Source organism: Cheilinus undulatus, linkage group 3 (assembly GCF_018320785.1).
Source record: "Cheilinus undulatus linkage group 3, ASM1832078v1, whole genome shotgun sequence".
NCBI classification, from domain to species: domain Eukaryota; kingdom Metazoa; phylum Chordata; class Actinopteri; order Labriformes; family Labridae; genus Cheilinus; species Cheilinus undulatus.
The window spans coordinates 20,889,577-20,900,597 of record NC_054867.1 but is presented as its reverse complement, the minus strand read 5'-3'; the positions used below and the strand labels follow the sequence as shown (position 1 = coordinate 20,900,597).

At 41.7% G+C, this 11,021-nt stretch overlaps 1 protein-coding gene and 3 non-coding genes across 4 annotated transcripts; all 4 read left to right on the top strand.

Annotated features, from left to right (window-relative positions):
• nop56 (NOP56 ribonucleoprotein homolog) lies at nucleotides 1-8,019 on the top strand. The gene is made up of 12 exons (XM_041783738.1): nucleotides 1-129; nucleotides 825-914; nucleotides 1,003-1,117; nucleotides 3,861-4,025; nucleotides 4,257-4,455; nucleotides 5,037-5,224; nucleotides 5,532-5,683; nucleotides 5,869-5,969; nucleotides 6,456-6,604; nucleotides 6,809-6,930; nucleotides 7,106-7,225; nucleotides 7,491-8,019. The coding sequence occupies exons 1-12, from the start codon at nucleotides 127-129 to the stop codon at nucleotides 7,812-7,814; spliced, it is 1,728 nt and encodes a 575-aa protein (XP_041639672.1). The 5' UTR covers nucleotides 1-126; the 3' UTR covers nucleotides 7,815-8,019.
• On the top strand, nucleotides 4,795-4,929 carry LOC121507582. Its single transcript, XR_005991732.1, has one exon. It is a non-coding gene; the product is annotated as a small nucleolar RNA SNORA51 (small nucleolar RNA).
• On the top strand, nucleotides 5,323-5,453 carry LOC121507586. The gene has a single exon (XR_005991736.1). It is a non-coding gene; the product is annotated as a small nucleolar RNA SNORA26 (small nucleolar RNA).
• LOC121507596 lies at nucleotides 6,966-7,031 on the top strand. Its single transcript, XR_005991745.1, has one exon. It is a non-coding gene; the product is annotated as a small nucleolar RNA SNORD57 (small nucleolar RNA).
• Nucleotides 8,020-11,021: the final 3,002 nt, after the last annotated feature.

Genomic DNA, 11,021 nt, shown 5'->3' with positions numbered 1-11,021 from the left:
GATTAGCTAGTATCGCGTTATTTGGTTCATGTGGAAGATCGCTGAAACGAGTGACGCCGTCTATTTCTCGAGGTGAAGAAGAAGGGGCAGACACGCGTTGCGTGCTGCTGAGAAGATTTACTAATCATGGTAAGAGAAATGTAGCTCGTTGTTTAGAGTGTTTGCAGAATCTGTTGCATTGTATCCTTGATATAAGTTTTAGATATCAGTTGCGATATAAGCAGAGCTATGTAGTACTTTTGGCGTGTCTGGGTTAAGGCCCTCACGACATCAGTGTAGCCACCCATGGCTAAGATTAAGTTAGAAGACACTAATGTTAAGTTCTTTTACAGTGATTACTGGCTGTAGACATGCATTCAGTTGACAGTCGTAGGAATCACATCGCATTCTGCGGCCCTTATTTGAACTCATACTGTATCCTATAATAATGAAAAAGCTTTGGGATGCTGGGTTGCAGTTAGCTCGTCTGCTAGCATTTTTTTAGCTTCATGGTAGCCGTCTTGAAGCTAGGGCCCGTTTAACACGTGGGGTTATCGTAGGGACAACGTGGTTGCGCGGAAAGGTAGTAGCAGTGGTACAAGTTACTAAGTGTAAAGAAGTATAACCGTCTTTTAACAAATCAAAAGTTTAATTTGCCTGACTCTAGAAGTGCTATAGACAATGTGTGAGAAAATGTTGGGCTTTACTGTTAACACGTGTAGACTGGTAAACACCACTGTAAACAAATTGATGAAAAATTTACTACAAGTTTTTTTTACAGTATTGTTATACTTATTCTGTATGCCTTATGTGGCTAAGTTTCCAATAAATACTTACCCTCCCAGGTGCTGCTGCACGTGTTATTCGAGCATGCGGCGGGCTACGCGCTGTTCGCCGTCAAAGAAGTGGAGGAGATCGGCATGTTGCTTCCGCAGGTGGGTCCTCATACTCGGCCTTTTATGTCGTTTTAATCAATTTCCCGGATTATGTAGTCGTTGATTGACGCCTTTTTGTGCATTTCAGGTTGAGGAGAGTGTGCTGAGCATTGGAAAGTTTAACAGCATGGTGAGCCTGGCAGCCTTTTTTCCCTTCAAGTCAGCCCAGGCTGCTCTGGAGAACATGAATGCCATCTCTGAAGGCAAGCTTACATCTTGATATTTTTTTATTTTGGTTATTCCTCAGTTGTAATGATGTTTCAACAATCTGTCAATCCACTGAATTACTGTGATGACAGCTAATATTAACCCTGAACATCTGAGGAAAGCCTTTTAAAATATCCTGACATTACTGAAGTTTTTTGTTCAAGCAGTCTGTAAGCAATTGCAAATCTTTGGTTTACTTGATTAGTAGGTGAAGATAACTTTGAGTTTACAGACCAGCCAAACATAATCCAGGATGCCTGAGCAAATTGTTGCGCACAATTTTATATACTAAAGTTGCCCAAGTATTCAGAATGTAGGTAAAATTGAGGGAGCCCAACTGGTTTTGGTCATTAAGGGTGTATTCACACCTGGCTCGTTGGGGCAGTTGTTCCGAAACAGTGAGCCCCCCCCCCCCCCCAGTCCGGTTCGTTTGGAGATGTGTAAACACAGCAATCGCACTCGGATGCGGGACAAAACAAACGGGTCGAGATCCCAGTTTTTCCAGATGCAGTCTTGACTGTCGAAAAAAATGCATGTTTTGTTGATGTAGCGAACATTGGTACATTATCCAGATGAATTCTATTGAAAAAAAAAAAACTAGCCACACACGCTGATGCTCCATGGCTGTTGTTTTCCCCTTGGAAAGCGGTTTAAGAACCTGAATGAATGTAGATAAGGAAACTCCCCCGCCTTCCGGGTAAGATTGCTGACCAGTGAGGGACAAATTGAATCGCACATGGCAATTGTTTAAGAGACTTTTGTCCTGTGAACTCAAACGAACCGAGTGACAGCTGAAACAAATGTATCATTTTTGCCCCTAAATTGGAACAAACCAAACGAGCCACAGGTGTGAATACACCCTAAGGGTGTACTGACACTAGGCCATCTGTACCGTGTCGTATTCTAACCATGCTGAAGCCCATTTGACCCCTTCCCCTGTCCCCCCTTTCTCCCGCACTCTCACTGCTCAACGCATCCAGGCCTGGGCACAGATACGTCACACGCCAGCTTTATTACACGAAGCATCCACCGTTGATGACTCAGTATGCTTAAGTGTTGTTTTTTTAGGCTGTAAAAAAGTTACGGATTTATACGATATCTGATCTGACACCAGAATTATTTTCCCTGACCTGGAATCAGCTACATTAACTATACAGAACCCAGTGAGGAGAGAGAGAGAAAGCGGTTCATAGCAGAGAGTTATTGGTCACAGCACATAATCTGGAGCCTGCTCAGAGTTCCAAGCAATTCTGCTGAATGAAACCTGGACTTTTTAACTCGTATGAGCCCCAACAGTCGTCCCTTTGCGTGTCCTTATACAATCTTGGATCCCCTTGGCATTCCTTAATGCGCCACTAACTGTGCCTTTTCTCAGCGTAATCCTGGATGCCTGATGCACCAAACAAGCTCTCGTGTCCAGAGCAGGATTAAATGTTTAGTTAAAGGTTTTTTTACTGTGGCGAGAGCGATTTTAACCATCTGATGAGAGCTGGAGGTGAAAATGCCTCAGGATTAATAAACAATGCTCCGTTCAAACATCAGTGATCAAGATCCCACTCTCACTTCTTGGTGACATGAAATAGAATTAGAGGTAAGTTATTTCAGTGGATGATAGTTTGGCCGTATAATTTTTTAATAAGAGGTTAAATCAGCCACGTGATTAACCCCGGCACACACTTGTCCGCGTATCTGGCACTGTCCTTTACGCACGGAGGATGAAAGGTGTTTGTTATCCTGTGAGCTGCTGTTTGTGACTAAAACAAGGGAAGAAGCTTTATTTTAAAAACCAAAAATCCTCTTACAGTCATTAAAGCCTGACTTTGCCAGAAACTGGTCAGAAATGTGGACTGGGCTGGGATCCTGCTGTCTCCGGCATGCAGCTGCTCCCTTGTGGGCTCTCTGAGGCGGGTCCTCTTGTTGTTACTTCACGCTACATCACATTCCCACGCTTGTGCTCCTTCATTTGCATCCATGCCGTGCCTAGGCCCACCTTGTCCATCCGTGCTGGGCCTGCGAAGTGTGCCGCACCGAAGCACAGAAGAAATTGCACTCACACTAGCCAAACGTACCAGACTTTAGGCTGAAACGGGCCCAGGCACGGTACAGATGGCCTAGTGTGAGTACACCCTAATACTGCTCTCACGCTGCAAGCCAAATTAACCTTAATCAGAATGTCCATTGAAGTTAACAAAGGAGCCAGATCCATGCCACATTATACAGTAATGTGAGTAGACAAAGTAATTAAGTAGTGGTGGGCAAGTGGCGCCAGAGCTCGTGTCAGTCTAACAGCAGTTTTTGGCCACAGTGGAAATGTCTACTTGGACTATGAAGACTTTTATGACTAGCATTATCAAATCCAGCTGTAAAGATTTTTCTTAATGAGCACTTTGTTTTATCACAGTGAAAGAGGCTATGTAAAATGGCTGCACATTTCTAGAACTCAAAGAAGGAACATGCAACTTTATGACTTACTGCAGAAATTTGAGATTGAAATGGTGAGATGTGACTATTCTCCCCTCTAATTAAGGGCTGTGATTATTTTAGCAAGCCACCAGATTTCACTGTTTCTCCTCAGAATAAAACCCCAAAGTCTCAAGTCTTTTCGGCATGGTTGAAAAGAGTGACCAATTGCTTCATGAGGCTTGCAGTGTGAATGCAATTCAAGTTGGTGCTTATTTGAAATTGCTTTGCTGTACAGTGATCTAAACAGTTGCTTTATTTTCTGTCCCTCACTTCCAGGTGTGGTTCATGCTGACTTGAAGTTGTTCCTGGAGACAAACTTGCCTCTCTCAGGAAAGAAGAAAGCTGTGCTGGGAGTTTCAGATGCTAAAATTGGAGCAGCTTTACAAGAAGAATTTAGCGTTTCCATCCAGACTGGTGGTGTGGTGGCGGAAATCACCAGAGGTAAAGAGAATGATTATCTGTGAGGGCCCACTGTTTCTGGGCTTATTGTTAAAATTGCAGTTGAAAACTACTGAATTTGAGATGTGGTGTGGCCTGTTTTGATGTGACAATGTGATCCTGAAACTCATGAGGGTTCATACTGAAAATCTGAACAGCCATGAACAGACTTTTAATTTTTCTATTGCTGCCAGATTTCAGTCAAACACACCCTTTCTTTTTGTTTTCCATCAGGGGTGCGTCTGCACTTTCACTCATTGGTGAAGGGTCTGACTGCTCAGGCCGCCTCCAAAGCTCAGCTTGGTCTGGGTCACAGCTACTCCAGAGCTAAAGTCAAGTTCAATGTGAATCGGGTTGACAACATGATCATCCAGTCGATTGCTCTGCTGGATCAGCTCGACAAAGACATCAACACGTTCTCAATGCGTGTTCGGTAAAGTTCCCTCCTCCCCATGCCTTTTTTTTTTTTTTTTTTTTTTTTTTTTTTAAAGGCAGTTTGCTAGAGGAAATGTTTTTTTGTAGTTGGTGTGCTGTGTTGCATGGTGGTGTTGCAGGCCTCATTCACTGTGGGTGCTTAACAAACTTAGAAGGTGGATTTTCAGCATTTTACATGTTTGAACATTTTTGGAGTGGTGACTTTTGGCATGTGAATTTGTGTGGTGTGTCTTAAACTCTGGAGCTTTTGTTTCTGGGCTTTGGTATTTCTAACAAATTAAAAAAGCATCCCTGAAATTGGATGGATTGTTTTTTTAAATTTTATCGAGGAATTTTTGTCCTCCTAATGCTTACCGCAGACAGTACACCCAGAGTGCTGGCTGTATAGAAACAGGAGGAACATGAAGCTCTCCTAGCACATCTGCTCTCCCAGCTGTTGTCTGGTGGAGCAAAATTGTTGGGTGAGACATACTTGCCTTTAATTCACATGCACAGTCAACCCCTAAGGATGTCATTGGATATACAGTGTGATGAGATGGTTGTAGATCATGTTTTACTTACTCTGGCTTGTATCTGCAGAGAATGGTACGGCTATCACTTCCCAGAGCTGATAAAGATCGTGCCAGACAACTCAATGTACTGCAAACTGGCTCAGCTCATTGGAAACAGAAAAGAGTTGTCTGAGGAGAACCTGGAGAGCTTAGAGGAAGTGGTAATGGACAGCGCAAAGGCTCAGGCCATCTTGGATGCATCCCGCTCTTCAATGGGTCAGCAGTCTTATTTTGCTTTAGATACCAGTGTGCTAATGTAAAATGTGCTAGTTTTATCTTAGGACAATTCCTATCTCTGACATTTAGAGCACATTGTGCCCCTTTTTTGCCCACCCTGGACCAATAATTGTCCTTGGTGCCTAACACAGGGGGGCAGAGAAGCTCTCTCATAAACCTGTAGTGAAGGCACAAATCCTTGCTGCGGATCCTGTCGGGAGAAACAAATGCACCTTGCTCTAAAGCTTATAATATTTGATGTACTAAAATTACTAGCTTAAAACATCCTTTTAATTTTCTCCCTCAGGTATGGACATCTCTCCCATCGACCTGATCAACATTGAGAGGTTCTCTGACCGCGTTGTGTCTCTAGCTGCTTACCGGCTTGAGCTGCAGGAGTACCTGAGATCTAAGATGAGCCAGGTGGCGCCAAATCTCGCCGCCCTAATTGGAGAAGTGGTAAGCAGAGGAGTGTTATTTTCTGTGTATAAATTGAACTGACCAGTGATGTTATACCAAAATCTGTCAATCCACTGAATAATGTGATGACAACCACATCCGGTGCTGATGGTCTCTAAACCATTTGGAAACTCATCTCTATCACTCCCTATGTCTATGGCACTGATGATTCTTTGTCTCATTAGGTGGGAGCTCGTCTCATCTCTCATGCCGGCAGTCTAACCAACCTGGCCAAGTACCCGGCCTCCACCGTTCAGATCCTGGGAGCAGAGAAGGCCCTGTTCAGGTACTGGGGCGCCCCCTCCCTGCTGGGGAAAGAAGTGGCTGCAGTGATGGCAGGGCTGGGCTTGAGCAGAGCAGGGTGACTGGAGGAGATGTGACTTTTAATGTCTTCTTTGGAGTGATCCCTCTCGCCCTTATGCACTCCCACAGTCTGAGCAGCCACTCGCTGAGCTGAGGTAGACAAATTGAAAAGCAAGTCTAGGCACTACACATAGATGTCCTTGTGTTATTACTTTGGTTTTTGCCTATTTACAAATTAGAATTAAACGGAAAGACCAGGGTTCACTTTAGTGGCTCTGCCTCTCAAAATCAGCCCAACAAAAAACAAATGGTTAAAAAAAAAAAAAAAAGAATTCTGTGCTTCTCCACAGACTAGTTTCATACTTCCCTAACTACATTTGTGTGCACAAAGCTGAGGGCTCCTGTTGGGCCTGGTAGAAAACATTAAAATGCTTGAAACTATATTGTGAAGTTACTTATTTTCTTACAGAGCCCTGAAGACACGTGGCAACACCCCCAAGTATGGACTCATCTTCCACTCGACTTTTATTGGACGTGCTGCAGCCAAGAACAAAGGTCGCATCTCCAGATATCTGGCCAACAAGTGCACCATAGCATCACGCATTGACTGTTTTTCAGGCAAGTGACATACTTCACAGAAACGACCGTGTTGGTTGGACTCATGTGGCAGTATTGCAATGATGCTCATATTTTTCGTCAACAGTATTTAACCTTCGGGTTGATGTTGATAAACTAATTCCTGAGCACAGCCACACATCTGTTAAAGACTCTAAAGCTGTGTAATCTTCAGCATGGATTTAATTTTTGAAAAATTCCCCACAGAGGTCCCAACAAGTGTCTTTGGTGACAAGCTGCGTGAACAGGTGGAGGAGCGTTTGTCTTTCTATGAGACTGGGGAGGTGCCGCGGAAGAATGTGGATGTCATGAAAGATGCTGTAAAAGAGGTGAGCAAAAACACAAAACAAGCCATCTTTGCTGCTGTGAATGATGAAATAATCTCTCCTGACATCACTGAGGGCAAAAACTGATTTAATGAGCCTGACACAGCAGTATTAACATTTAAAATTGCTCATTTGTTTTCGATCTGATTGTGCTCATTTTGTTGTCCTCTTGTTAAAGGCCACTGATGTTGCAGCTGAGATCAAGCGCAAACTGGAAAAGAAGGAAAAGAAACGTAAGAAGCGTGAAAAGAAGTTGCAAGAGCTTGAAGCCAACGGTGAAACAAACAGTGAAGCTGAGGTGAGTTTGCATTTTTGTGTCTGGTTATGCATGTTTGATTTGCGATTTGACCCACATGTGTGGTCCTATCTCAGTGTACGACATGCTACATCAGCTCGACTCCGAACCATTGGCTGGTCCCAAACAATGGGCTTGATCACTGAAGCGAGTCAGACAACGCAGGCCCTCTAAGGCTACAGAAATGTGTAAATTTTTGGCCTGCTTAGCCTAGAAAATGAGTGCAGCCGTTTTTCCAGACTTATTTTGGCTTTTTATCCTCTCAAAGGTGGAGAATGGAGAGGTAGAAACCCCTGTGGTCAAGAAGAAAAAGAAGAAACGTGCAGCAGAGGAGATGGAGGGCCAAGCAGAGGAAAGCCCCGCTGTAGAGAACGGAACAGTGGAGACCTCGGCTAAGAAGAAAAAGAAACAAAAAGCTGAGGCAGAGCAAGCAGAAGCCGCTGCTGCAGGTGGTGAGGCAGAGGAAACGCCAGCCAAGAAGAAGAAAAAACTAAAGACTGAAACTGTGGAGGCAGAAGAGACTCCAGAGACCCCTTTGACTGAGAAGAAGAAGAAAAAGAAGAAAAAAGAAACTAAAGAGGCTGAGGACTAAACCTTTTTTTGTATAGTTTATTTTTTGTTAATCTGCTTATCTGAAGCTAGGTCACAAACCGCTTTAAGTTGTCCTGTATGTCTATCCAGTTTCATGAAAGCAAGCAAGGCTGCAAATAAATGCTTCTAACTGTGCCTTGTACTCCATGAAATTTACTTGTATTTCTGTAAATATTTTTATCAATTAAATCCTTTGTTAAATATAATCATCTGTTCTCATATTTTCAGATTAAATGTTTGATTGTGAAATTTGGGATTTTTTTTCCTCTGACTGGTTTGGTTAGTCTGTTTAACATCTGGTTCCTCTTGACTGTTTTTGAATTTTAACTTCTTGAAGTTTTCCTACTAAACTCAGATTCTTAACCATGAAAGTTCAATGATATTTGATTAACTTAAGTAACTCTAATATTTATAATTGATTTAAGGCTGATTTAAAGGAGTGTTATCTTTCTGGCAGTTATCTGGTTTAATCACCCTACTCAACATAAACTTACTTGCACGTCAGAAGTACTTTGAGTATGACTCCTAGCATCACCTTACACTATGCTTTTGGATGCTGTAATTATTTTACTTTGTGCATAGAAATGAAATATTCCACAAAAACTACGAGGTTAAATATTAGTAGCCCCCCTTGTGCTAACAGTCAAAAGTCTCCTTTTTGCCTGTGGTCGTTTTTTTTTTGTAGTTTTCAACAAGTCCATGACGCATCTTCTGAGGAGTCCCAGCTCATTCTTCTTGGTAAATCTCTCAAGCTCCTCCAGATCTGATGGCCGCCTGGCATGGACCTTTGTCTTCAGTTCACCCCACAGGTTTTCAATGGGATTTAAGTTGGGGCTTTGTGCGGGCCACTCGATAATGCTCACTTTGGTCTTCTGAAGATAGTTCTTCAAGTTGTTGTGTTGGAAGACAAAGTGATGACCCAGACCCAGTTTTTTGATGACTACTTCAGGTTTTCTTTCAAAATCTTCACATATCCTTTCTTCATTGTTCCTTCCACCTGGACAAGGTTTCCAGTTCCAGATGCACGGAAGTATCCCTACAGCATAATCCTCCCACCACCATGTTTCACCGCAGGGATGTTGTTCTTTGGGTGATACGCCCTCCCTTCTTTCTCCAAACATCACCAACGTCTCTGTGGCCAAAGAGCTCTAGTTTCATCTGACCAAAGGACAGAATTCCAGTATTGATAATCCTTCAGGTTGTCTTAGCATACTTCAGTCTGGCTTAAAGGTGTCTCTTCTGCAAAAGGGGAGTGTTTCTTGGTCTGCAACCTCTATGTCCATGTAGTGATGGTCTTTGAGACCACAATTCCTGACTTGGCAAAGTCTTTCTCGAGTGTCTTGGCAGTGTTTCTGGGGTCTTTAGACACATCTCTCACTAGTATTCTTTCCAGTCTTTGAAATCGTTCTCTTCCTACCTCTGCCAGGCTTGTTCTGGACTGTCTGGCTCTCACTGAATTTCCTGATAATTCTCACTCTTGACAGTTGGGAACGCTGTGATAACTTTGTAGATCATTCTCCTGCTTTGTGAGCATCAACAATTCTTTTTTTCAAGTCCAAAATGATTTGTTTTGTTTTTGGCATGGTGCCTTCTCAAGTGACAGCTCAAAACCCTTTCTGAGGCTTTTATACTGTATGTAAACTGGGAAATAACACTTGGTTTTAACTTCATTTTACAAGCTTTGAGCATTGCAAACTTGAAGAACGTTGCACAACAGTGGTTTGTGCTATGGCTCAGTAAAAAGGTCAGTTCTTGAAGGAAGTTGATATTGACCCTGGTAGTTTTTGCCTTTGCTGAGAAAGTTTTTTAATTGTGTTCAGAAAAAAATAATTGATGCCTTTAAAAGATAACTAGTATGTTCAGGAATGCTATGTGGAAAATTCCTTGCTCTGTTAAAAAACCAAACACTTAGTAGAATCTTGAAAAAACTTAAAATTTCATAGGGGGGCTTTGTCCTCAACTGTATGTTTATTATACCAAAAGGCATTTGTAGAAACTAAGTTAAGTTTTGCCATGATTTTCCATGTATGTGGTACTGTAGGTTAAGACCATGTTTATGTTGTATAGTGTGCAAATGTGCATGACTGTGTTGGGTCCCATAGAATAGTTGATGCTTATGCTAGTGCTAAAAGCGATCCTAATAAAGAGAAAGATGACATGGCCACCAATGAAACTTTACAACTTTAAGCATCTAAGCCAGTAGTTCTCAACCTTGGGGTCGGGACCCCATTGGGGGTCATAAGACACTGAGAGGGGGTCTCAAGTTGCCCTAAGAAATTTATATTAATATTTTTTTAATTACACCGTTGCCACTTTACACCAATTTGACAAATGTTTTACTCCTTTTCAACATTTTCCCACCAGTTTAGCACACTTTATCATTTAACACCTATTTTTGTCAGTTTTAAACTCTTTTAACTACTTTTTCTGCCTGTTTTTTGCCACTTCTAAACCAATTCTTGCCACTTAAGCTTAATGTAACCTCTGTTGACCCATTTTACACCCAATTTTTCCCATTTCACCATTTAATATGCCCATTTTTGTTAGTTTAACCAATTTCTACCAGTATCTGCCTATTTTTTCTTTCTTAGTTAACCCATTTTTGCCAATTTAAAGCAATTTCCACCACATTTTAAATGCCTTTTTACCTCTTTTTATTGCCATTTTTGTCACTTTAACCAATTTTTGCCCTTTTTGCCATTTTTATCAAATTTTTGCCCCTTCTAAACATATCTGCTACTTTTAAAATCCAATTTCCCCACCTTTTCCACAAATTTTGCTATAATTAACCCATTGTAGCAAATCATTTTTATTCTTTTTTTAATCCAAGTGGATTTACATTTTTAAGGTTATTTACTACACAAAAAAGATTTTTTTTTCTTTGATAAGAGTTTTTTTTTTTTTTTTTTTTCAGGTTAAAAATGAAATATGGATATCACAACTTAACAATGGACCATGGTTTTGCTGACCTCCATGGGCAACCAAGTTGGCTGATTGTGACGGAAATAACAGATGAATCACAGGGTGTACTGTATACTGTTGTCTTAACAAGTACAGTCATGGACGAAAGTATTGGCACCCCTGGAATTTTTCCAGAAAATACACCATTTCTCCCAGAAATTGTTGCAATTACAAATGTTTCTGGTATACACGTTAATTGCCTTTATGTGCATTGGAACAACACAAAAAACAAAACTTAAAAAATGGG

Bases quoted from the DNA above. Each gene is read 5' to 3' on its own strand.
- nop56 (XM_041783738.1), top strand. The intron at 4,026-4,256 runs GTAAAGAGAATG...GTTTTCCATCAG, and splicing joins GGTGGCGGAAATCACCAGAG to GGGTGCGTCTGCACTTTCAC. The intron at 5,225-5,531 runs GTCAGCAGTCTT...TTTCTCCCTCAG, and splicing joins TGCATCCCGCTCTTCAATGG to GTATGGACATCTCTCCCATC.